Here is a 27419-nt window from a genome sequence, read left to right as displayed (position 1 = left end):
GAATCATGATTTATTTTTAACTTAAATGTGGATTTTCTTTTACAATTATTATTATTATTGGTATTATTATATACAGTTGTATTGTTTAATCAAGCAACAATTTCACGGACGGACCCTCTGCAGTACCTCTGCGGACCCCCTGCAGTACCTCTGCGGACCCCCTAGGGGTCGCGGACCCCCTGTTGAAGACCTCTGTTGCAGAGATCAGGAGAGGAGAGGATGTGGTCACACAGGGAAGGCTGTAAATCATGTTTAGCACTGAGAAATTAAACAAGAAGGGAATAACTGCCTGCCTGCATGCCTTGCAAACGGCACGGGCCTCTCTGCATGCCACCATCTCTGCAGGCATGGGTGCCAATCTACTGTATGTACTGAAACATTGCTTTCCCCTCTCAACAGTAAACAAACCAGCATAAAGTTTAAGTGTATAGAGGGTATCTGCACATTTCTAAAGTGACAATCTAAGGACTCTAAAATGACAAATTAAACATTGGCCAAATTCTCAAATATTAGAGTTGCGAGGCGTGGTGAGCATGTAGATCTGCTATTTTCAAAATAGAACCGTGTTAGACAAAATGTAATTATCGTCAGGGTGTGGGGTCCCCATGATTATATGATCATTTTTGGGGTCGCAGCCTGAAAAGGTAAGACCACTTAAGGGGAGCACACACTAAACGCGGACGGCTGTGCAGCGTCGCGTCGCGGTATCGACGCATGTGAAGTGCCGCACGGTAACCCCAACTGGATGCGGCACGGTGCCACACAGCGCATCCATTTCCCCCGGGAGGGAGAACCATGGGAGAACATGTTCAACGCGCGGCAACGCTGGAAAAATAGAACAGTGGTGTATCGGCGCGGCAGGCGAGGCCTCCGCGTCCCGTGTGTGTTCCCCTTTACAGTAGGTAGAGGTGTTGGAACTCCAAAGGGGGCCAAGAAATAAAAAAAAATATTTCTCGAAATAGATCATTTAAAATATGCTCCTCATTGACTTACATTGTGGCTCCAGGAGGCCTTGGAGAGGCTCTTTACTTGCGCCAGCAACTGCATATGTGTTTCTGTTGTGTCCTCTGTGGCAAGGTGACAAGACACAAGTTGGCACCTCGACAGAGTGCAACTTGGCTACGGGCATAAACACAGACAACACACAGATACAGAAACACAGAACGCAGTACGTGTGCACTCTATTAGTGCAAGTAACTCTTTTTTATCTTTTTTATGCACCTATGCCTCCCATTGCACATATCATTTAATTATTTGGACGCACCTGATTCCAATAGCTCTAATCTGCCATGCTAAAGGACCAAATGCATTTTGGCGAATTTGTCATATGCCTGACACCGACAAATATATATCTAGGCCTTTACCAGTGGTTCTCAAAGTGGGGTCCGGGGACCCCCAGGTGTCTTTGAGGGGGTCCCCAGATGTGATGATGGATAGGAACCAAATAGAACCTTATGTGGCTGTAACTCTAAAAGAGTGTACACATTAAACCACTTATAATTTCCTATACAGTCTTTATCATTTTCACGCAGCCCCAGTTTGAAACCCCTGCTTGGTCATGTCATGTGTTGCTGCTGTTTCAGTCAGAGCTGGATCCCTGAACTGGTCTGTGGGGCCCAAATGTCAGGGGAGCCTTTTAGAAAACTGGGCCAACTGAGACCCCATGTATCTGACCCTGGCCTTGACCCTGGTAGAAGCCCAGGCAGGGCGTCTACCCGGTGGGCCCCAGAGCAATAAGAACCCCTGGAAGCCCATTCAAGATGGTCAGAAGGGTCTCAACAGTCTCCAGAATGGCCTCAGCTCCCAGAACGCTACATATTTAGTTTTGATGTGCTTTCTGTTTGCCCTTGGCCACTGGATCTTCTGGGTAAACTCTAGATTAGAACCGTGTTGTATTTAGTGTAAATCACCACCACTTTTATTATTGGCTGCTGACTCAAATAATACAAACATAGAATAAAGCTAGCCCTACACCTAACAACTTTGAAAGGATTTCTCAATCGTAATAAAATCGAGGCGCGCTCCCGTGATTCGGTCGTTACTCAATCGTTAAATGTGAGGTAGTGGTCCGACTCGATTTTTACCCTGACTTGAGACCCAGATTCTGTTACGAGAATATTAAACTGGTTTGATATTTTCACAAATCGGGGCTGAGTCTGACTGAATGTCGAGTACAATGACGTAACAACCAAAACAGAACGCTTTGAGCCAAAACAAAAGCCATTCATTCTCCAAGACGCTGAGCTGCCAGCCTGGTCGACTCGCCACTAGTAGCTGTTGGTGTGGCTACGGCAGCCCTTTATTTCTCCGCGTATCATATTAGTACATTATTCCAATCCAAACATAAGAAGTTGACAATAAGTTGATAGGATCAATCTGCGCCGGCTATAGACAGGAGAGGAGAGAGATAGGGCTGAGGGAGGAGGGCGGAGCTCGGTGTGTGTGCATGCACACGCAGTGATGGAAAAAGTACTCACATGTTACTTAAGTAAAAGTACCAGTAAGACTCCCTAATCGGGAGATAAGCGACCGTAGGTGGCTTATCTCCACAAATAGGGCTAAAATGTGTTTTTCCAAAATCTTCCTGATCCATGTTGATGACATGAGTGTAGACATGCTGTGTAGTGATATTCGTGATTTTAGGGCAAAAACTGTAGGAGCAGTGTCCAAAAATGTGTTTTAAAAATCGGCCTGAAGGTGGCGCTAGAATAGGGCCATGTGAGAAATGAGGGGCGGGGTCTCCGCGTTGCCTTGGCGGACGAATAGGTACCGGCCCCGGCTCTCCCGGACGCTCCTAGCCCGAGTTACGGCATTTTGTGTGCGCTGCAGTGGCAGGGGGTCCTCCACTGGGGGCGCCACCACTTTTGCATCCGTTCTGGAGCACCAGGAGTCGGTGGTCCTCGGGAATTCCCCGTGAGCAGCCCCGTTGGGGTGGTCATTTGGTCATTTTTGCACATTTGGTCATTTTTTACATCTGGGGGTTCCCCAGGGACCTGGGGGTCCCTGGGGCTCCGGGGGTCCTTGGAGGTTGTAGTTTGGCAGGCAAGGAGTGTGTGTGTAAAATGTGGCATGGATCGGGTCAACGGGTGCGGAGATATAAGCAGGGAAAAAGTGTGACGTGTGACGTGTGAGCACATTTGGTAATTTTTTACATCTGGGGGTCCCCCAGGGACCTGGGGGTCCCTGGGGCTCCGGGGGTCCTTGGAGGTTGTAGTTTGGCAGTCAAGGAGTGTGTGTGCAAAATTTGGCATGGATGGGGGCAACGGTTGTGGAGATATGAGCAGGGCAAAAGTGTGACTGACTGACTCACTCACAGACAGCCTGTGGAGGTTTTGGTAGTAAATGCGACCTACGGTCGCAATCAATACTGCAATGCGACACGTTGTGAGCTTGTAGATCGATAGAAAGAAACTAGTAACAAAAGTTTTCAAAGTAGTGTAGTGAAAGTACAAGTAGAAGTAAAAGTCCTGAAAACGGGAAATACTCAAGTAAAGTAGGCCTACAATTACAATTGTACTTAAGTAAATGCACTTATTACTTTATGCCTCTCTCTCTGTGTGTGTGTGTGTGTGTGTGTGTGTGTGTGTGTGTGTGTGTGTGTGTGTGTGTGTGTGTGTGTGTGTGTGTGTGTGTGTGTGTGAGTGGGAGCTAGTCAGAGGAATATGAACACATGGGCATGGATGGCTATAATAGGCCTATTTCAGTAAATAAAAGGGAATCTTGAACCAGTCTTTACAAAATCTTTAGAGGCATCTCACAGTTAATGATATGATATGATATAGTACTTTATTGTCAGTTCACACTGAAATTTGTCTTACGACACAGCAGTCATGTATTCAAAACATATATACAAACATTTGTAACACATCAAGGCATACGTGACACGCTGAGTCGCGGTGCAGCCCCTGTACCAGCGCACCAATACAAATAACAAATGAAATATTTTAAAAATCATCATTAAGTCTTTGGGGAGTCTTTTTCAAATCTTATAGTGTGAGAGGGTAGTCTTTTAGGAATCTTTCCAAATCTTTCTAAAATCTTTTCAAAGTTGTTAGATGTAAGAGGGCCTTATGGGGAAAATTGCATAATGTATGTCAAGTGGGTAGTTTAATATGAATAATAAAGGTAAGATGAATTATAAGTGTTATGCACATCAAACAAGTCACGGGACTTTCAAAATACTGTTGACAGCAGTTCTACGTTGACTGGAAAAATCCAGCCCAATAATGTGTGGTTTGTCTGCTTTGTTTTGCCAACTATGGATGTTGCTTATGAGACAAATACATAAATATACTGAAAGCCACAAAATGCCAACGGTTTCATACACGGCACGACACACACAGGCACAGAGATTTCAGTTCCTTCTTCCCTTCTCGTGTCCTTTTTTCGCAGCCGTAAATCGTCTGAGGCATCCGTAGGCACCCTGACCCAGTGGCTCACACAATTATAGAGAGCATTTTAAGATGGACCCGGGCGACGCAGATCCGTGACTTTCATTCCGAGATTTGCTGTTTTGAGATATTACTTCGATCCATTCAATCGCTGAGATATTACAGTCTCTACCTATTGCTACCTAGCAGCTATGTACGTAGCAGCCTAGAATAAGAGACTACAATTACATTGCATGTTTTCACCTCGATGAAAATGGAATCCATGATCACACATGCACACTTTGATTCCATGGTATAGTTTGATGCACTTTGATGAGCGCTCTCCTCTCCCCTGTTCACTGGAATGACAGCATAAGCAGCTAAACATTGCTACCATGTATATTACCCTGCTGTAATCTGCACTTCACAGACCGGAAAAGAATCCCAAAATAGTTAAAATCTGGGCTAGAGGAAAGTTATATAGTGCAGCTTTAATTAATCATTAATTGGTGTTATCCATATTGACACATTTTGTATGTTATTCTGTAAAATTGGTAAGAGGATCATTTGAGTTTAACTGAGACAGGGGTTAACTAATGTCATATCTTTCATGGTCGAAGTTTCTGTTTCTTTTCCTTTTCTCAGTTAACTTTTTTTGCTGGGGGAGTCTAGACAGATGATGTGTGGTTTACAGCAAAACATTGAACTGAGAAAAGGAAAAGAAAAGGAAGTGAGATGTGTACCGTACATGAAACTGACGTGAATCATTGTTGCATAATATGTTTGGTGCAGAACACTGTTTTCTTAATTCTGTTAGTTTTCCTTTGCTTTGTAGATCGGCTATTTTTATTTATTTATTTATAAAATAAGGCTAAAGTGGTTTATGTATGTTTTAAAACATTCAAATATATCAGCAAAGTAACTAGTGATTAAAGTTTTCAAATAAATGTAGTGGAGTAAAAGTACAACATTTGGATCCCAGATGTAGTGGAGTAGTATTGGGAATTGGAATTGGAAATACAAATACCTCAAAATTGTACTTAAAGGAGCTATAGTCAACTTTTTCTTGAAAAATGGATACTAAAATAAAAATGTTTCGAAAATATTTTATAAAAAAATAAGCTTAATATACGTGTTTCTATTCAAAAATGACCACAAAAAGCGTAAAATAATGATAAAATAATCATGTTGGCCATTGTCAGACCGACACTTTGTTTACATTCTAGTCTATAGACTAGGATGTAAACAAAGTGTCGGCCCTACAATGAAAAAGTTGACTATAGCTCCTTTAAGTAAATGTTCTTAGTTACAGTACTTTACACCACTGAGTACATCCATCCAATGTTTGTTTGCTGACTGGCAGTGTCTTTGGCAGTGTCCTGCTATAGTCTCATTCTCCTGGTGTCTTTGGCAGTGTCCTGCTAGTTGCGACCGTCATGTGGCAAGTTACTATGACAAGCTCCACCGGCTGTCAGTCTGTCACGTCACACTTTTCACCTACTCATATCTCCGCCACCGTTGCCCCTATTTCTCACATGGCCCTCTTCTAGCGCCACCATGAGGCCGATTCTTGCAAACCATATTTTTGGACACTGCTCCTACAGATTTTGCCCTAAAATCAGGCAAAGTGGTACACAGTCTCTCTACAGTCATGTCATCAACATGGATCTGTCCCATTTTCCATATTCCCTCCTGATTGGCCACCATTGCCTTTTAAGGTTTGTGTACATGCGACCTGACGGTTGCTTATCTTGCGATTAGGGAGTCTTACTGGTAGGGTTGCCACCTTTCAGAAATTGAAATAAGGAACACCTCTTCCTGGCACGCGGTGCGTGCGTTCCGTGCGCGTGGCACAGCCGCCGGCCGGCGAAAAAATGCAGTCCCAAACCCATGAAATGCATAGAATAGTTATAACTATAACACACAACATGGTATAACCTATATTGTTTTGCAGTTTGAACTGGCCAATTGTTTCTAAAATATGAATAAGTTAATTTTGTATGAAATAAAGCAATGTATGAATGATTTGAACCTGGCTCTTGTATTGGGTCACTTGGTGGTCAGTAAAGAGAAGGTAGTCAAGAAACCATTAAGTCATATACTTAAAGTTTAAAGTGCTTTATTAGCAACGAAGATTAAACATGTTTTACTTTAGGCTGAATAGGCTTCACTAGCCTAAACCTGAGCATAGCCTATTTTATGAACATTGAACATTTTTACTTTAAGCTGAATAGGCTTCACTAGCCTAACCTGAGCAACTTTACAGAAATAAGAGCCCAAAATACTTATAATAGTCAGATTTGGCAACACTGCATGGTATTTCATCCAACCTAGCCCAACATGGCTTATATTATCAGACCTGGCAACTGCATGTTATTTTTCTCCACAGGCTAGGTTGCTTGGCAAGCAACCTTCACTGACGCTGTCAAGCCACGGGTTTGTTTCTTCCCACTCGCGTCTGTACCTTTGTAGGCTTCTGTCCTTTTTTGAGGCGGTGGAGTATTGTCTTCAGACGACATGTTTAAAGCGCGCGGTGTGCAGTGATCACACTGACTGTAACTAGGCAACGGTGATTGACAGCGACATGCAGTGCATATGCAGACAGGGGCCGGGGGTAGAGGAGAGGAGACAGCGACTGCGAGCCGCCTCACATGCGGTCCTTCGTGCCTCTCCCTCCTTTTGCTGTCTTTTCCTGTGTTTTATTTCATTCATTATTGTTAAATTCTGTGTTGAGGTTTGTGTGACAGACCTTTATGGGGCATTTGGTTAAATACGGAACAAACCGCGTTCCGTATTGGTTCAATACGGAACGCATCTTTTAATTGTCCAATACGGAACGATTCCGTATTATACGGAACGGGTGGCAACCCTACTTACTGGTCTCATTCTCCTGGCTGCTATTTTCTTGCTCACCCTTGCTATTCCCTCATACAGGTTATATTAGCTCAAAGGTTAAACAACCGGGTTAAAATCTGGGGTAGAGGAAAGTTACATACAGTAGTGCAGCTTTATAATTACATGATCCATATTGCCAAATATATATATAATCTAATTATTCTGTGAATCTCAAAAGAGGGCCTTTTGAGTTTTCATCGGTGGAAAAAGACACGGCTCAAAGGAAAGGATTGTGCTGTGTTGTAGAGCTGGTATACATACATACTGTGCAGTGTGCATGTATAAGGTACAGTGAGTGTTGTGGCCATTCCACTGCCATTTCTAAACATACCTTATTAACTGAGAACCAATGTCAATACTATCTGTCAATTGCACATTAATCATGTATTCAAAATGGACATGAATCATGATTTATTTTTAACTTAAATGTGCATTTTCATTTATTATTATTATTATTATTTGTATTATTATATACAGTTGTATTGTTTAATCAAGCAACAATTTCACGGACCCTCTGCAGTACCTCTGCGGAGCCCCTAGGGGTCGCGGACCCCCTGTTGAAGACCTCTGTTGTATAGAGAACATAACGGGAGGAGAGGATGTGGTCACACAGGGAAGCCTGCCTGCATGCCTTGCAAACAACACGGGCCTCTCTGCATGCCACCATCTCTGCAGGCATGGGTGCCATTCTATGTTGTTGCCCGTGGGTATTGCTTGATCGATTGAAGTATTTATTGGATGTTTGCATAGAAGAAGGTACAGGTTTATAATTATAATCAACAGTTTTGAGTGGCAGCCACCTGTAAGTGGGTTTTTCAGTCACACGCACAACAACCAAGTTTTAACCCTTTAAAGCAGTGGTTCTCAATCTGTGGGTCGGGACCCCCCGGTCTATCTAAGGACAATCTAAGGAGAGACTCTTTACTTACGCCACAGAGCGTGCAATTACTGCGTATGTGTTTCTGTTGTGTCCTCTGTGGCAAGGTGACGAGGCACAAGTTGGCACCTCGACAGAGTGCAACTTGGCTACGGGCATAAACACAGACAACACAAAGATACAGAAACACAGAACGCAGTACTTGTGCACTCTGTTAGCGCAAGTAACTCTTTTTTTTCTTTTTTATGCACCTATGCCTCCCATTGCACATATCATTTAATTATTTGGACGCACCTGATTCCTATAGCTCTAATCTGCCATGCGAAAGGACCAAATGCATTTTGGCGTATTTGTCATAGGCGAATATGCCTGACACCGACAAATATATATCTAGGCCTATAGCAGTGGTTCTCAAAGTGGGGTCCGGGGACCCCCAGTGGTCTTTGAGGGGGTCCCCATATGTGATGATGGATAGGAACCAAATAGAACCTTACGTGGCTGTAACTCTAAGAGTGTACACATTAAACCACTTATAATTTCCTATACAGTCTTTATCATTTTCACGGAGCCCCAGTTTGAAACCCCTGCTTGGTCATGTTTACTCATGTGTTGCTGCTGTTTCAGTCAGAGCTGGATCCCTGAACTGGTCTGTGGGGCCCAAAGGTCAGGGGAGCCTTTTAGAAAACTGGGCCAACTGAGACCCCATGTATCTGACCCTGGCCTTGACCCTGGTAGATGCCCAGGCAGGGCGTCTACCCGGTGGGCCCCAGAGCAATAAGAACCCCTGGGAGCCCATTCAAGATGGTCAGAAGGGTCTCATCAGTCTCCAGAATGGCCTCAGCTCCCAGAAAGCTACATATTTAGTTTTGATGTGCTTTCTGTTTGCCCTTGGCCCCTGGATCTTCTGGGTAAACTCTAGATTAGAACAACCGTGTTGTATTTAGTGTAAATCACCACCACTTTTATTATTGGCTGCTGACTCAAATAATACAAACATAGAATAAAGCTAGCCCTACACCTAACAACTTTGAAAGGATTTCTCAATCGTAATAAAATCGAGGCGTGCTCCCGTGATTCGGTCATTACTCAATCGTTAAATGTGAGGTAGTGGTCCGACTCGATTTTTACCCTGACTTGAGACCCAGATTCTGTTACGAGAATATTAAACTGGTTTGATATTTTCACAAATCTGGGCTGAGTCTGAATGAGTACAATGACGTAACAACCAAAACAGAACGCTTTGAGCCAAAACAAAAGCCATTCATTCTCCAAGACGCTGAGCTGCCAGCCTGGTCGACTCGCCACTAGTAGCTGTTGGTGTGGCTACGGCAGCCCTTTATTTCACTGCGTATCATAATAGTACATTATTCCAATTCAAACATAAGACGTTGACAATAAGTTGATAGGATCAATCTGCACCGGCTATGGAGAGGAGAGGAGAGAGATAGGGCTGAGGGAGGAGGGCGGAGCTCGGTGTGTGTGCATGCACACGCAGTGATGGAAAAAGTACTCACATGTTATTTAAGTAAAAGTATCAATACTGCGATGCGACGCGTTGTGAGCCTGTAGATCGATAGAAAGAAACTAGTAACACAAGTTTTCAAAGTAGTGTAGTGAAAGTAGAAGTAAAAGTCCTGAAAACGGGAAATACTCAAGTAAAGTAGGCGTACAATTACAATTGTACTTAAGTAAATGTACTTATTACTTAGCTACTTTATGCCTCTCTCTCTCTCTCTCTCTCTCTGTGTGTGTGTGTGTGTGTGTGTGTGTGTGTGTGTGTGTGTGTGTGTGTGTGTGTGCGTGTGTGTGTGTGTGTGTGTGTGTGTGTGTGTGTGTGTGTGTGTGTGTGTGTGTGTGTGTGTGTGTGGGGGGGGGGGGGGGGGGGGGGCGGGGGGGAGATTACAAAATCTTTAGCGGCATCTCACATTTAACAACTGAAATCTTAAAAAAAATCATCATTAAGTCTTTGGGGAGTCTTTTTCAAATCTTATTGTGTGAGAGGGTAGTCTTTTAGGAATCTTTCCAAATCTTTCCAAAATCTTTTCAAAGTTGTTAGATGTAAGAGGGCCTTATGGGGAAAATTGCATAATGTATGTCAAGTGGGTAGTTTAATATGAATAATAAAGGTAAGATGAATTATAAGTGTTATGTGTAAGCAACCCTGGCTGGATAAAGGATGAGCTCTCAACTGATGATTTTAGAATATTTTATTGTTCCAGAAACACCGTAAAAGCTATAGGTGGGAAAGCAGAAAAAGAACCAAAAATTACAATACAGTAGCTGACATATCTTATCTGACAAAAGCATACTGTTAAATACAGCCAAATAACAAATCAATAACAATTGACAGAGAACATGTAAGTTACAAAAACTTCACCATGAATTAATTTGAACAACATGACAATCTCTCCTTTGAGTGCAAGATGAAAGCCAAGTTATCTAAATCACCAAGACAAGAATCCCTTAGCCTTTTAACAACAATAATGAAATGTAAACTATTTGTCTTTTAACTGCTTAACAATTAAGTATATTAAAGTATTCTGTTTTAATCTTTTAGTATTGACAACCATGAAATAGTTTGTATTATGTATCAACCTGCAAATGAAATATACCTTTACTCCCAAGGATTATGCACTGTACTGTATAGCATGTATCAGAGTGTATATAAGAGAGTTACGTCACTTACGTCGACTCCCATAGTAAGCGTGGAAAGCCTATTTACTCTATGGTGGGAAGCTTACGCATGCGCACTTGCGCACGCATGGAGCCTGTTTTCATTCCTAGCTAGCCTCTGCTGCTCTTCAGCCCGTCCGCCCCCACTATAGCCGAGGTATTTTCAATCACTGTAAGTAGACGAAATCACGTCTTTTTCACCCTTTTAACGCATTCACGCATTCACACATTCACGAGAGGCCCGTGAATGAAGACGTGATTTCGTCTACTTACCAGTGATTGAAAATACCTCGGCTATAGTGGGGGCGGACGGGCAGGAGAGCAGCAGAGCCTCGATAAGAATGAGAACAGGCTCCATGCGACGCCACTTCCGGTCTGCGGCGAGTTCAAAGCGTGACGTAACTCTCTTATATACACTCTGGCATGTATTACCGATCTAAATTCACGTTAATTATTTAATTATTTATATAACGTTACTGAGGCTTCTCAATGAGTCTAAAAATAGAACAGCTAAAGGACGTTCACACAACAGCCCATTAACTCTGTAACAAACAAAACTATAAAACGTAGTGCAGGATATAACATACCTTGTGCCCTCAGCCAGGTGCTTATACAATGAATTACACTTTTCAGCAAGAACATGGATGCGCTCCTATACTGTGCTTTCTTTCATTTTGGATTCATTTGTTTTCATGTGAGCTCTGAGCAGACCGCTCAAAAAGACGTTACTACCGGTTACCTGCTTCCTGTATCATTCGTTTCAAAATAAAAGTCTCAGAATAATAAACAGTGGAAAACGAACTCAATTACGGTTCTTTCAGGCAAAACAATGTAAAGATATCAATAGAGACATTAACAATAAACATTGTGTGACCAAAGTAAACAATGACAATACAAGAAACTTTGCAAACGTTCAGTAAACTATCTAATATAGTCAAAAGGCTTGTCTTGCTAGGTAAACAGTGGCGCCGCCTGCTGGCCAGGAGGTGCATCTGGTGGACAATACTCATTGTAAATAATACTACATTTGAAACCATATCTTTTGTGTAGGGCAGTGCTTATGTGGTTCGTTACATTATGCACATCAAACAAGTCACAGGACTTTCAAAATACTGTTGACAGCAGTTTTACGTTGACTCTAAAAATCCAGCCCAATAATGTGTGGTTTCTGCTTTGTTTTGCCAACTATGGATGTTGCTTATGATGAGACAAATACATTAAAGCCACAAAATGCCAACGGTTTCATACACAGCACGACACACACAGGCACAGAGATTTCAGTTCCTTCTTCCCTTCTCCCTTCCTTTTTTCGCAGCCGTAAGTCGTCTAAGGGCAGGGGTTTTCAAAGTGGGTGACGGGGCACCCTGGGGTGCCGTGACGGCAGTCCACGCCACGGGTGCCACGAGATAATTTGATAATATCTGGAATTTATTTGGACACTTAAAAAAATATTTAGTATCATTTTAAACTTGAATTACAAAGTTATTTTCAGTCAGTTCTAACCAAAATGGCTGTTATCTCAACGTTTTCCTTGCAACATAATCACTAAAATATCGTCACTGTCGGGCAGAAACCTCATATCTCCAAGTTTCAAATGTGTACGTCTTTTGGTAAAGCAAAGCCCTGCTTCATCATACAAGACCGTCGCACAGCCGATCCACAAGCATTGTCGCACAGCCGATCTACAAACACACAACGCCTTGCGATGTGAGGCGTTGTGTGCTTGTAGATCTGCTGTTTTCACTAGTTTAGTACATTTTATAGATGATAAATACAAAACGAACAGTTTTGGACATACAAGGTTTCCACCCGAGAACGACGATATGCCATAAATATAAGGTGCTGGGAGTGGAAATTATAATGTAGGGGTGCCTCGGATTAAAACAAATATTCATGGGGTGCCCTGAGACAAAAAGGTTTGGGAACCCCTGGTCTGAGGCATCCGATTCCGTAGGCATCCTGACCCAGTGGCTCACAAAATGGTAGAGAGCATTTTAAGATGGACCCTGGCAACGCAGATCTGTGATTTTTGAGATCTGCTGCTGTTTTGAGATATTACATTCATTCATCTTCAATCGCTGAGATATTACATAATGACATCTAGCAGCTATGTAGCAGCCTAGAATAAGAGACGATGACAATTACATTGCATGTTTTCACCTCGATGAAAATGGAATCCATGATCACACATGCGCACTTTGATTCCATGGTACAGTTTGATGCACTTTGATGAGCGCTCTCCTCTCCCCTGTTCACTGGAATGACAGCATAAGCAGCTAAACATTGCTCCCATGTATATTACCCTGCTGTAATCTGCACTTTACAGACTGGAAAATAATCCCCAAATAGTTTGGGGGGACCATTCTGACCCGTCTGTTTCTGTTGCTCAGTGGCCTTGTGGTTTAGAGTGTCCAACCTGAGACTGGGAGGTCGTGGTTCGATCCCCTCCAGGTCATACCAATGCTATGTTCAAGAAAATGAAAAAAAAAAAAATCACAGTCGAGGGCCGCTGGTTCAATATTTATGTTAAACTTATTGAACCTGGACCTAACACAGCCTATATTATTGCACTAATATTAAACATTAAATGAAGAGAGTGAACTCAGTTGCAATATTTTCTTATGGCTCTGTCAGCAATTTCAAGTGAAAACGTTTTTCAACAGGCAAACAGCAAAAAAAGTCATTTTACTTCAAAAATCGAATATGTCTCTTAATAGCAAGATAAATGCCAAAATGTAACTGCTTGCATTAAAAACGGTTAATGTATTATTAAAGCTCAGATAATTCATTCACTGATTTGGCTAAACTAAACTAAACTATCCCCAATTATATTGGCAATCATCACATTATTTAGAGTGTATTTACAATCTTTAACCTGTATCACACACACACGCACGCGCACGCACTCGCACGCACGCACGCACACACACACACACACACACACACACACACACACACACACACACACACACACACACACACACACACACACACACACACACACACACACACACACACACACACACACACACACACACACACACACACGCACGCACGCACACACACAAACACACACAAAATAAAAAAAAATATTGATTCATAATCTTTGATTGATTGATTGATTGATTAAAGACTTTATTAGAAGTTTGCATAGGAAAAGGTACAGTTTCATGACGGTACAGTTCACTGGTACAAGGTCTACTAAAAGGAGATCCATGAAAAGACTAAGCTTATTTCCACAGGAAACCATTAAAGTATCTCATATAACATTGAATGACAGACGAATAGAACACAGTACTATGCAGTAGATATGTAAATAAAAGAAAATGAGAGAACAAAAAAAAAGAAAACAGTAAGTCTAAACAAACAGTTTTTATATACAAAGAAGGGGGCACGGGAGGGGAGGGTTGGGCTAGGTTAGTTTTTTTTTTACCAGTTGCGAACGGCTGCTGCCTGTAAGTGGTTTTTCAGGGCAATTTTAAAGGATGCTAGTGATCCACACTCCTTTATGGCCTTCGGTAAGGCTTTCCACATTTTGGTGGTATAGCAGAAAAAGGAGTTTGACCCTTTGTTGGTTTTGACTCTGGGTTGAAAGTGATCTATGGCGCTGCCTCTGGTGTTGTAATTATGGACATCCTTAATGTTTATAGTATTAGGTACTTGGGTATCATAGTGGTGTAGTGTATCTTGTACACCAGGCCCATTGCAAGTTGCTGTACTCTGTCATCTACTCTGAGCCACCCACTCTTAACTGGTGAGTAGCGGTGAGGTGAGTCTGATAGGGAAGGTTAAGCAGGACCCTAATTAGTTTATTTTGGGCTGTTTGGAGTTTAGTTTTTAGGGCTTGTGGGGCGTCACGATACCATACGTGGACTCCGTAGTCAAAGAGGGGCTGGATTATTGCACCAGCTACTGTATGGTCTTCAGTGAGTTGAAATTGACCATTGGGGCGATCCTCTGTAGGAAACAAGTTTGTTGGTTGATTTTATTTATTACTTTAGAAGTCATCTTTTCGCTGGAAAGATTAGCTTCAAGGATGCATCCTAAGTAAGAGATTTTGTTTTTTCGTGTTATGACCTTGTCACCCACTTTGATTGTGAAGTTATCGACTCTTTGAGGTTATGATTTGATCCAAAGAGGATGGACTCAGTTTTTCCCAGGTGAATTGGTAATTTATTGTCGTTAAGCCATGTGCAGATCTTACTTAGTTCAGAGTTAAGTGTCTTTTCAACCTGCAAGTTGTCCTTGCCCGAGACTAGAAGAGCCGAGTCATCCGCGAACAGGAACAGGTTGCAGTCACATGCAGATGCCATGTCGTTCACGTATATTAGGAACAACAGAGGTCCCAGTATGCTACCTTGAGGAACACCACAGCTTACTGGGAGGGGGGGGGGGGGGCAGGGGTACCGTTAATCTCCACCACCTGTTCCCTCCCCACCAGGTAAGATTGCATCCAACTCACTGCTGCGCTGTCAAGACCGATGGCTTTTAGTTTCTCAATCAGAATAGAATGATTTACGGTGTCAAATGCCTTCTGGAGGTCCATCATGACCATACCGCTATATTTTCTGTCATCCGCTTCGCGTTTGATTTGGTCTTTCTGAATCCAGATTGGAACTCGTAAATCAGATTATTCTAAACAATCTTCCTCACTGGTAGCCTATTTGTTTTGACTGTGTTGGCATCAGGTCAGGTCAAGTAGAGAGAGAGAGAGAGAGAGAGAGAGAGAGAGAGAGAGAGAGAGAGAGAGAGAGAGCCCTACAGACGAACAGCGGTTGCCGCAGGCTTTCTCGCTTGGATCAGCGGGTATCGCTCTGTGGTGCAGACACAGACACAATCTCTCCACGAGTAAACGCCAGGTGGTATTTCACAAATCAGAATTTCACGGGACCTCAGAGTTTCTACATTTGGGCCTAACCCAAATCTTTGTGTGATAGGACCTTTATCTTGTATTTAAATTAACCACTTGAACCCTAATATCGCTATGTTCTGAGGAGGGCTTTAGAAGAGATAGACTATAGGGACAAGAGTAGACCTAGGGTTAGTTTACCAAGTACTGAGAGTTTTAAATGTTTGATAAATACACTGATCACAGTGCTGTCTATGGAGCTTTCTTTCTTTTCAAATCTTTTTATTCAATTTTCAAATGAGCAAAGCCCAGAGGCGGGTAAACAATCTCAAAAAGATGGATACATCACATGTAGAAAACAGAGTACATTATTATGAGAGTGAATAAAACCCATCCCCTATCCCCCCTCCCCCCACCCTCAATCCCCAGGACGGTTGAACTGTCAAAACAAAGTAAATAAATAATCAAAACAGTAAAGCAGAATAAATAATCAAAGCTTGCTGCGCACTGGGTTGGTCAAACAGGTAAGCGCCACACTACACCGTTTGAGTATTATGGTAGAACATCATAAAAGGGCTCCAGGTTTTATAAAATTTCTTTTCAGAGCCGGCAATTGAGAACCTCAACATTTCCAATTCCAGACAGGACATTATAGCGCGAAGCGTCTATGGAGCTTTCAATGATCTAGTAAGGTTTTATCTAGCCATCAAAACCAGACTCACTGTATGAAGTCCCCGGTTTCACTCTGGTCCGACTAGACAGAGGTGGAGGGGGCGGATACGGTGGCGTGTGTGTGTACGTCAATGATCTCTGGTGTCAAGCCATTTTACAATAAAAACTAGGATATGCGACGATCCCAACGTTGAAATCCTGGCTATGACTTTAAGACCTTTCTACCTGCCCCGTGAATTCGGCTGCATTCTGCTGTTTACTGTGTATGTGCCCCCAAATGGGCCAGGAAGAGCTGCACAAGCAGCAAAACCATTGCTGACTGTGTGCATGAACTCCAGCTGCAGTACCCAGATGCACCAGCAATCGTGCTGGGAGACCTTAACCAGTGTTATTTGGACACTGTGCTGCCGGGGTTTGATCAATACGTCAAGGACGCGACGAGGAAAAATAATATTTTGGATAAGTGCTATGTAAACATTCCTAATGCTTATGTAGCCAAGGTTGGGCCACCCATATCGACCTCTGATCACAATGTTGTGTGTATGTCTCCAGTCTATAAGTCAAAGCTAAAAGGAGATACACCATGCATTTAAAAAGTATTTATGTCATATTGTTTATGTCCCAAAAACGTTTTTCAAAAGATTTGAGGCTAAATTACCACTCCTGAATAGAGAGCCTCTCTCATTTTTGAATGGCTCTCAGAGCATTTTCAGCTGCAGTATAAAATTGGCCTGCGGGGGGGGTGGCGCAGTTCTGCCGTTGTGTGTGCAGATATGCACCCCAACCAAACACTACACAAAAGGTCTTGCAAATAATAACAATAATATATATATATATATATATATATATATATATATATATATATATATATTTTTTTTTTTTTCATTTCGATTATAGTTATAGTTTTCTTTTTAACATATTGCAACCATTATAAACGGAATATTATTATCCAGCCATCTAGGCTGCATCTGAGCAGCTCCATGGGTTTTTAAGGGTTAATCTCAGGGTCACGCAAAGTTCAGTAGTTCACCCAACTGAAAGAGAAAGTTGTTGCAGCTGTCAGACTCACTCGGAGCATCGTTGTCCACAACAAGACTGGACTATAGCCTACTACAGATTAGAATAGTTGTTTAACAGTTTAACATGGTAGCGCGATCAGAGCAAGCAGAGGACATCATCAGAGGATCATCTGTTGTGAACTGATGAAGTATAAAAGACGGTGGATTGTTTGGATCCGAGCTAGCCTGCTAGCCAGTAGCCAAGGCTAATCTGCCTAGCGACGCTGCAAATGGATTATTTTTTGTTTAACGAGATACAGCAGATACCAGCTTGGTGAGTCCATATTTCCAATTCCTTTGATAGCAGCTACAATGGATGTGGCACTTGTGAAATGCTGTGTTTCTGCAACGTGCACACGTGGATATGTGTGAGCATACGTTGTCATGATAATTTGGCTGCTCAGGTTATTTAATATATATATTTTTTATTTTTTCACCTTGGTTTAACTTTTGAGCCACGCTGGCTGCTATGCAAATGAGCAGAAGAGGGGCTGGATTATTAAAATTAGGTCTGGTTTGGAGCTTCATAGGGGAGGGCAAATGGAGCACCCGTGGGATGCTTTTGCAGATCGTGACGTCCCATTCGGCAGCAAATCAGGACAGCCTGTTTTGAGCACCCGTGACAAGCTTTTAACTTGTGCCCTCCCAAAACCAGAGAAATACACAACGGTCAGAAATGGGACTTTGTGAGGATAGAAGATGCCAGTGGGACCCCAAAAAAAGGTTTTAAAATAGGAAAAGTGCATTTTCATGGTGTATCTTTAGGCAAGCAACATTTCAAAAGAGCAACGTGATATATTTAGACCCACAATACCTCCAAGTAATCTGTTTTAATATTTTATTATGGTGTAACAGTGATTCAAGTGACTGCAGGATTCATAGTCTACCTCAGCCGTTGTGGTTTCATAAAGCTAATGTAATATTTAACATACTGACCTCTGCTAACCATCATATTATAACATGTAATTCTTTATAATGTCATAAAGAGATTGTTCCAATGTGATTATTCTATATTAGGAAATAGACAGTGTAAAAAGTACAGTGCAGAGTGCAAGAGTAAAAGTATCATAATAATATTGATACATTGTGTCTGATACATTTTATAGTAAAGTATCTCAATGTTTACTACTGAGATAATTACATTTATATAAATCCCCTAATATTAATTACCATTATTGTTGGCACTTGTAATATTACTAATATGATTAATATATCATCATCATCTTCTTTCATAATTTTCATCCCACAATTTTGTAACCCATTTTTTCACCCAGTGCCATTTGCCTATGTAATCCTGGGCTCTGCTCTCCCTCTGCTGCGCCTGGGGAGACAACGGACTGACCTCATGCTTCCTGTACAACATCATCATCATCATCATCATCATCATCATCACGTTTAACTATGTGGTTCCAGAGTTACACTGATCTTCCATGGTAACATCTTCAGAGGGACAGTACGACTATTGTTAATGTATGGAAAGAGTGTGTCAGTGAAAGTGTGTGTGAAGGTGTGTATGTGTGTGTTAGTATCAGGATCAGAGAAGGACAGCTTTCCTTTGTTCCAGTCCAGCTGGACTCTGATCTTCTTGGGGTTCTGCTTCACTGAGAGGACAGTGACTGACCCTGTTGATGAGTATGCTCTGTATTTACCTTCATAAAAACATATGCTCCAGCGTTGACTGTTACGTTCCACTTGGTTAACAGTGATCACTTTGAGTTTCACTGCTATTTCTTGGATTAGATTATGGTCTCCATTTCCCTTCCTCTGAAAAGACTCTGCTGACACACCCAGTGCCCACCATGTATTGTCTCCAACCTCAACATCCCAGCTGTGAGTCCCAGAGTGAAAGCCCTCAGAACCCAGGGCACGGTGCCAGTAGTCAAACCTCTCTGGGTTGTCAGGAAGCTGCTGTCTCTGTCCATATCTCACACTGGTCAGATCATCAGACAGGATGAGTCGTGGATGGGCAGTGTTGGGGTCCAGAATGACAGGAGTGTAGGAGACAATGTCCTTCATCTTGTCCCAGACTCTGAAGGTCAGGTTCTTCAGGTGTTTGGTCTCGTCTATCAGTGCTCCTGAGACCGGCTGTGGGTCCTGCAGTGTGAACTGGACTCTTTCCACTGTGGTCTTGTAGTTCTGCAGGAATGAGATGTGTTCAGCTCTCAGATCCTCCTCTATGGCTCTGATTGTGTCTGAAAGGGTTGATATGTCTCTGTTCAGGCCCTCAATCTTCTCCTTCATCATCTGAGTCTTCTGCTGCTCTTCCTCCCTCAGTGCAGTGATCCTGGCCTCCTCTTCCTCTTGTAGAAACTGATGCATCTTCTTAAACTGTTCCTTCATCTGCATCTCTGTGTGACGAGCCCGGACCTTAATGTGTTCTGCTGTTTGGTCACAGTTTGTTTTAACTTCATTAAAGACCACCAGTTTCTCCAGTAAAGGCTTCAGTAATTTCTGGACTTTATCCTTGTGTTCCATTGCAGCTTCATCGATGGGTCTGAATCTGTGGTTGATGTGTTTTTTAGAATCTCGACACAAAAAACACACGGTCAGTTGACATTCCAGACAGAACAGTTTGAGTTTCTCATCAGCATGCAGACTGCAGAGAACCTCAGACCCTGTTGACGCTCTCTGATGTCTCTCCTGTATGAAGGCCTCACACAGGTTCTTCAGAGCCAGGTTTCTGGGTGGATCCAATGAATGTCTCTCCTTACAAACTGGACATTCTTTTATTATCTTCTCTCTCCACCATTTTTGCAGACAGGCTTTACAGAAGCTGTGGCTACAGGACAGGAGAACAGGATCGTTAAAGATGTCACGACACACAGGACAGGAATAATCCTCTTCGGAGAGAGACGACTTAGATGCCATTTTACAAACGCACTGCTCAAGACACAAAATCAGCCAGTCATTAGTGATAAAACTCCCTCTTCTAGAGTTTTCAGATGAAGTTCATTTTCGGTGAATCCAGGTTCTTGTTAAAGTTCATTCAGCAGGTTCCAGTGGTCTGTGAGGAGTGTGCTGTAAAGTTTCTATTTATGTTTCCTATTTCTGTCTGCCGAGTCTGATGGGGCGGAGGTTTGGCACACAACAGAAGTGTTGCAAAGTTCATAGACACACACACATAAACGCACACACGCACGCACGCACACACGCACAGTTTAACCATTTACTTACCGGTATGTCCACACATATTTTAGGTGCAGTAAAGGTAACATTCATAAAATCATGGATATGCCACTCCATGGCACAAGTAGCGGTGGCTCCACCATACAGTATAATGGCAGCAGAGACAGCACAATACTTTGCCAGCCTTTCTGCCGCATCTTTAGGCATCTTAATTTGTCAAAACCCTCCAACAACCATGCAAGCTACATAGTCCACAGTAGTTGCAAATGCATCCATTGCATCTACTTGACGATGGCAGTTACAATGGAGCAGTTTAACGTCATGCCCAGTACAACCACAGTCTTATACTGTTAGCCAATGAGTGGTCCATACACATTTATTAATTATATTTAACACACGCACACGCACACACACACACACACACACACACACACACACTGCATCACTAATATTATCAATTATATCAATTATTTGTTTACAAACAATGACTGAATACACAGGTGACTGTTTTATATAATCAATTCCCAACATGCCCAAACCTGTTGTTTTTGGGGAGCGCTAATACTAACGTACAAGCTTGCATCGTGTCTCGGATGCGACATTTGTGAGCTTGGAGGTCTAGGCCATTCTCTGCTCATAAACATCACATAAAATCCTGAGAGCAATTATTGTTGTTGTTTTGCATAATCGTCATAACTGGTTGTATTCAGAAGCTTCAGAAGGATGATGAAAAGATGGCTCAAAATGGTTCCAACATCACACGTTTTTAGCTTGTAGATCTGCTATTTCTGAACATTTTTTAAAGTATAACATTATTAAATACAAATAAATGATTCCAATGCTTAGTGCTAAAAACACAACACACACACACACACATTTATCACGATTATTTATATGACAATGAATCGTCATCTAAACTGTAACTGTGGTGACAGGCCTGTCCCTGCAGCGAGGGCAGGAGTTGGTGGGAGACGTCCCTGTCAGCGTCCACAGAGCGGGGACCAGCAGAGCCTCCCCCCAGGCCCAAGACCTCCTGCTCCTCTTCTCCATGCTCAACACAGTCTTCCCAGACCTGGGCTCCAGGTGGAGCTCCTCCACAAGGCTGGCCTCCCCGGACCCTTCAATTCAATTCAATTCAATTCCGGGGGCTCTGGCCATGGGCCGCTGCAACGTCGCCCCCTGGCTGCACAGGCTGAACCTGGACCAGGTGAGGACCACCAGTCATGGACAAAGTACTCAACCCTAGTACTGACTGAACCCCAGTGCTAGAGTCAAAAGTATAGATACTCCTGGGCAAATATTACTCAACTACAAGTTAAAAAAAAAAAAAAAAAGTACAGTTTTGAAACGTAACAAAGTGGAAGTCACAAGCAATACAAATGCTCAAGTAAAGTACGGATATAAATGTACTTGTGGATTAAAGTTCTCAGTCCCCACACGACTGATTTCAGTCATTTGTATTCAATCGAAGCCAGCAGGTCTTCTATGGAAGCAAATATATATAAATATAGCAAACTCAGACTTATTGAGAGCTTGGAGATAGGCCATTTTCAGTTTTTAAGATTAGAGCATTTGAAATGGTCAAACTAAAATCTTAATGTTCTCTGATATAAAGCAAAAGGTTTATATCATAAAAGCAAAGGTTAAAAGAGTAGTTCACTCCCAAAATGTTTATTTTTATTGATTACTCACGCCATGGAGACTTGAGTTCAATAATATGTTTAGTTTTTTGTTGCATTCCTAAGACAAAAAAGTATTACAATTGATTCCCCATTGATTCCAGATGGGGACCGAATAATCAAAATTTCGTCTTAGGAATGCGACACATACAAAAAAAACAAGTCTCCATGGTGTGAGTAATCAACAGAAAAAATGTGAACTACTCCTTTAAAGCCTCAGTATATGATTTCTTCAAACATCATAATTTTACATGTTGTGTTTTGTTCAGGAATCAGCACTAGTGTGTGTGAGTGGGCTCCTTTTCATACTGTTTCACAAATCACACTTTCAGTCTTGAGATTGAATCATGAGTACTGTCCTCTACGTTCCTGTCCCTGACAGATGAAGATGTCTGCAGGGGAGCAGCGGAGGGAGGAGGACAGGGACAGGTACAGGCGGGACGTCAACGAGGACAGAGAGGTGAGACGCTGCAGCAACTGGACAGAGTACCGCCAGCTGGAGGAGGGGAGGAGGAGGCACCGTCGCCACAGCAACAGACCCCCCCACCTATGGGAGGGCTCCGTCGTTCCCTTACACGACCCCAACCGCTACACCCCGACTGGTACGACCACACTCTGACCACATGTTAGAAAGACATGTTACACCCTGACTGGTATGACCACACTCTGACCCCATGTTAGAAAGATATGTTACACCCTGACTGGTACGACCACACTCTGACTCCATGTTAGAAAGATATGTTACACCCTGACTGGTATGACCACACTCTGACCCCATGTTAGAAAGATATGTTACACCCTGACTGGTACGACCACACTCTGACTCCATGTTAGAAAGATATGTTACACCCTGACTGGTATGACCACACTCTGACCACATGTTAGAAAGACATGTTACACCCTGACTGGTACGACCACACTCTGACCCCATGTTAGAAAGATATGTTACACCCTGACTGGTATGACCACACTCTGACCCCATGTTAGAAAGATATGTTACACCCTGACTGGTACGACCACACTCTGACTCCATGTTAGAAAGATATGTTACACCCTGACTGGTATGACCACACTCTGACTCCATGTTAGAAAGATATGTTACACCCTGACTGGTACGACCACACTCTGACTCCATGTTAGAAAGATATGTTACACCCTGACTGGTATGACCACACTCTGACTCCATGTTAGAAAGATATGTTACACCCCGACTGGTACGACCATGCACACTCTGACTCCATGTTAGAAAGATATGTTACACCCCGACTGGTATGACCACACTCTGACTCCATGTTAGAAAGACATGTTACACCCTGACTGGTACGACCACACTCTGACTCCATGTTAGAAAGACATGTTACACCCTGACTGGTTCGACCACACTCTGACTCCATGTTAGAAAGACATGTTACACCCTGACTGGTATGACCACACTCTGACTCCATGTTAGAAAGAAATCCTTCTTTTACAATGTGATTTTATTTTCCTATTATGAGAGTGGGTCAGCACTACACCATCACCAGGCACCAGAGACGGTGTTTTGCTGGTCTAAAGCCAGGAAAGCATCTGTGATTCGATTTCTGTGTTGGCTATTCAAAATTTGCAGAAATACAAGCTCGCAGTGCATCATTTCGTGCCAAATGTTGAAGATATATTTTTTAAATGGGTTAAGCTACATTTGTGTGTCTTTGGCAGGTTAGCGGGCGGATTGTGCCTAATGTTGGCACAAATCACCCGCTCACCAGATTATGCCTAAAATGCAATGAAAATAGCCGATCTATAAGCTCATAACGCGACACATTGTGACGTGGTGTGAGCTTGTAGATGGGCTATGTTATGCAACGAGATTTGGTGTAGACTTAAAAAAGAGAAGATCAAGTACAGAGCCAGAGGTCAAGCTTACTAAGTATTGAGGGGTTAAGTCGTTAAATGTCTGAACATACTCATTAACATGAATCCAACATATTAATAGAAAAGATAGTGGGTAAACAAAGAAACAAATAGACAAAACGTAATTTACACAACATTGATGATCGTTCCGTCAAACAAGTTTGAAGTTATCTATGAAGTCTATGAAAAAGTTTAATTTGCAACCCAGTTTTATACAATTACTGGGGGTCCCTGCTTTATCTCTCTCAGCTAAGGACCCCTGCTCTAAACCATATCTCTTTGCCGAAAATAGTGGATCTACAAGCTCACTGAACAAACTTGGGGGTGACAAATAGATTTGCACACTCACTGTAGCGCCCTTCAAAGATGTATTTGTTAGGCATCCTCCTGAGTGACGTTTGGAGGAGAAAGCTCTTCTTCAGACTCATGTTTTTATTACAGTATATGCAAATCTATTTCTTGACCTTTTATCTGGTGTTCTTTTGGGTTCAGTACCTGCCTTTAAGGGTCTGTGTGTGGATGTGTCCTTCGATGCTGATTCAAGTTGTTAAACTGTCATCAGTCAATTCAAGAATTAGATTTCTGCATCCTTTAATATGAATGTAAATGTTCTTCTGTTTCATTTAAATTCCCCATGGAAGAATTTTACAAACAGTAGTGTCAACTGAATACTATCCACACAAACAATTGAGTAAAAACACATACTTCTTTTGTCACATTGCCCTTTTGACATTTCAAAAGGGCAAAGTAACATATACCACCTCCAAGTAAGCTGTTTTAACATTTTCTTATGGTGGTGTTATCATTTTATAAACAGTGATTCAAGTGACTGCAGGGTTCATAGTCTACCTCACCAACCCTTGTGGCTTCATAAAACTAATTTAATATTTAACATACTGACCTCTGCTAACCATCATATAACTGTATTTTATGTCATAAAAAGATTCCAACATGGTGATTCCACATTAAATAAAATTATATAAAAAGTACAGTACAGTTAAGTACACAAGGAAAAGTATCATAATAATAGTCTGATACATTTCACACTTCACATCTCAATTCCTCAACATGATACTACTGAGATCCATAACCTTAATCATTCAAATTATCCCGTTATTATTGTTGGCATTATTACTATTTCTGAAATAAGTAATAATGTATTGAAAAGTGAAAGCTGACAATGGACACTAAATATTATTTACAACTTTGGTAACCATTGATTATTGACAATAGACATTAGAAATTATCGTCATCTACATGTTGTTCATTGCCCGCGACAACAAACCAATCATAGATTACAAAATTGACTGGTATTACCCTAAGGTCTCAATAGTTTGTCTTTCATGATCATCATCATCGTGATCATCATCATCATCATCATCATCATCATCATCATCATCATCATCATCATCATCATCATCATCATCATCATCATCATCATGTCTAACTATGTGGTTACACTGATCTTCCATGGTAACATCTTCAGAGGGACAGTACGATCAGTTTGAATGAATGGAAAGAGTGTTTCAGTGAAAGTGTGTGTGAAGGTGTGTATGTGTGTGTTAGTATCAGGATCAGAGAAGGACAGCTTTCCTTTGTTCCAGTCCAGCTGGACTCTGATCTTCTTGGGGTTCTGCTTCACTGAGAGGACAGTGATGAACCCGGAGCCTGCTCTGTATTTACCTTCATGTAACCATATGCCCCAGCCTTGACCCCCTCCCTTTCCCTTCCTCTGAAAAGACTCTGCTAGCACACCCAGTACCCAGTATGTACTGTCTCCAACCTCAACATCCCAGCTGTGAGTTCCAGAGTTAAAGCCCTCAGAACCCAGGACACGGAACCAGTGGTCAAACCTCTCTGGGTTGTCAGGAAGCTGTTGTACATCTCCATGTCTCACACTGGTCAGATCATCAGACAGGATGAGGTTTGGATGGGCAGTGTTGGGGTCCAGAATGACAGGAGTGTAGGAGACAATGTCCTTCATCTTGTCCCAGACTCTGAAGGTCAGGTTCTTCAGGTGTTTGGTCTCGTCTATCAGTGCTCCTGAGACCGGCTGTGGGTCCTGCAGTGTGAGCTGGACTCTTTCCACTGTGGTCTTATAGTTCTGCAGGAATGAGATGTGTTCAGCTCTCAGATCCTCCTCTATGGCTCTGATTGTGTCTGAAAGGGTTGATATGTCTCTGTTCAGACCCTCAATCTTCTCCTTCACCATCTGAGTCTTCTGCTGCTCTTCCTCCCTCAGTGTAGTGATCCTGGCCTCCTCTTCCTCTTGTAGAAACTGATGCATCTTCTCAAACTGTTCCTTCATCTGCATCTCTGTGTGCCGGGCCCGGACCTTAATGTGTTCTGCTGTTTTGTCACAGTTTGTTTTAACTTTATTAAAGACCTTCAGTTTCTCCTGTAAAGGCTTCAGTAATTTCTGGACTTCCTCCTTGTGTTCCGGTGCAGCTTCATCGATGGGTCTGAATCTGTGGTTGATATGTTTCTTGGAATCTCGACACACAAGACACACGGCCAGTTGACATTCCAGACAGAACAGTTTGAGTTTCTCAGCATGCAGACTGCAGAGAACCTCAGACCCTGTTGAAGCTCTCTGATGTCTCTCCTGAATGAAGGCCTCACACAGGTTCTTCAGAGCCAGGTTTCTGGGTGGATCCACCGAATGTTTCTCTTTACAAACTGGACATTCTTTTATTACCTTCTCTCTCCACCATTCCTGCAGACAGGCTTTACAGAAGCTGTGGCTACAGGACAAAACAACAGGATCTATAAAGATGTCACAACACACAGGACATGAATAATCCTCTTCTGGGCGAGATGCGTTGGAAGCCATTTGGTCTCAGTGTGTAGCTTCAAATACGCTGCTCAAGCCAGGATATCAGCCAGTCAGTGGTGGTAACACTCCCTCCTCTAGAATGTTCCCTGAAGTTTACTTTCACGTTGAATGGTGGTTCTTGTTAAAGTCCATTCAGCTGACAGAGTCAGCAGCAGGTTCCAGTGGTCTGGGTCAGTATTCCCTCCTGTAGCTGTGGAAAGACTGTCTGTCCTCCTCACTGTAATTGTGTTTGATCTGAAGGTGAATCTTATGGTCTTATACTGTATGAATCTGGCAACATCTGGGTGGAGCTTTGCCACACAAGGAAACTCCTTCATATTAGTCTGGTAGGAAGGTAGGCCTCCCGCGCACCCAAGAGATATATTTTTCTAACCTACCTTTTTAGAATCCTTAAGGTGTCTAGTTAATGAATTTTGATGTTCCCAGATCCAATTATTGTCCCATATATGTTTTTTTTAACCATATGTTGTGTCCGTCCTGGATTTTTGGCTGTG

At 42.4% G+C, this 27419-nt stretch overlaps 1 protein-coding gene across 1 annotated transcript; it reads right to left on the bottom strand.

Annotated features, from left to right (window-relative positions):
• Nucleotides 1-18789: 18789 nt before the first annotated feature.
• Nucleotides 18790-26922, bottom strand: LOC308283065 (uncharacterized protein; the record flags this gene model as incomplete). The annotated part of the gene is made up of 4 exons (XM_080723452.1): nucleotides 18790-20274; nucleotides 21445-21638; nucleotides 22565-22676; nucleotides 25597-26922. The coding sequence occupies 4 exons, from the start codon at nucleotides 26920-26922 to the stop codon at nucleotides 18790-18792; spliced, it is 3117 nt and encodes a 1038-aa protein (XP_080579578.1).
• Between the last annotated feature and the right edge of the window lie 497 nt (nucleotides 26923-27419).

This window comes from Nannobrachium achirus (genome assembly GCF_963921795.1).
Source record: "Nannobrachium achirus genome assembly, chromosome: 4".
In the NCBI taxonomy this organism is placed as follows: Eukaryota; Metazoa; Chordata; class Actinopteri; order Myctophiformes; family Myctophidae; genus Nannobrachium; species Nannobrachium achirus.
This window is presented reverse-complemented; position numbering and strand designations above follow the sequence as displayed.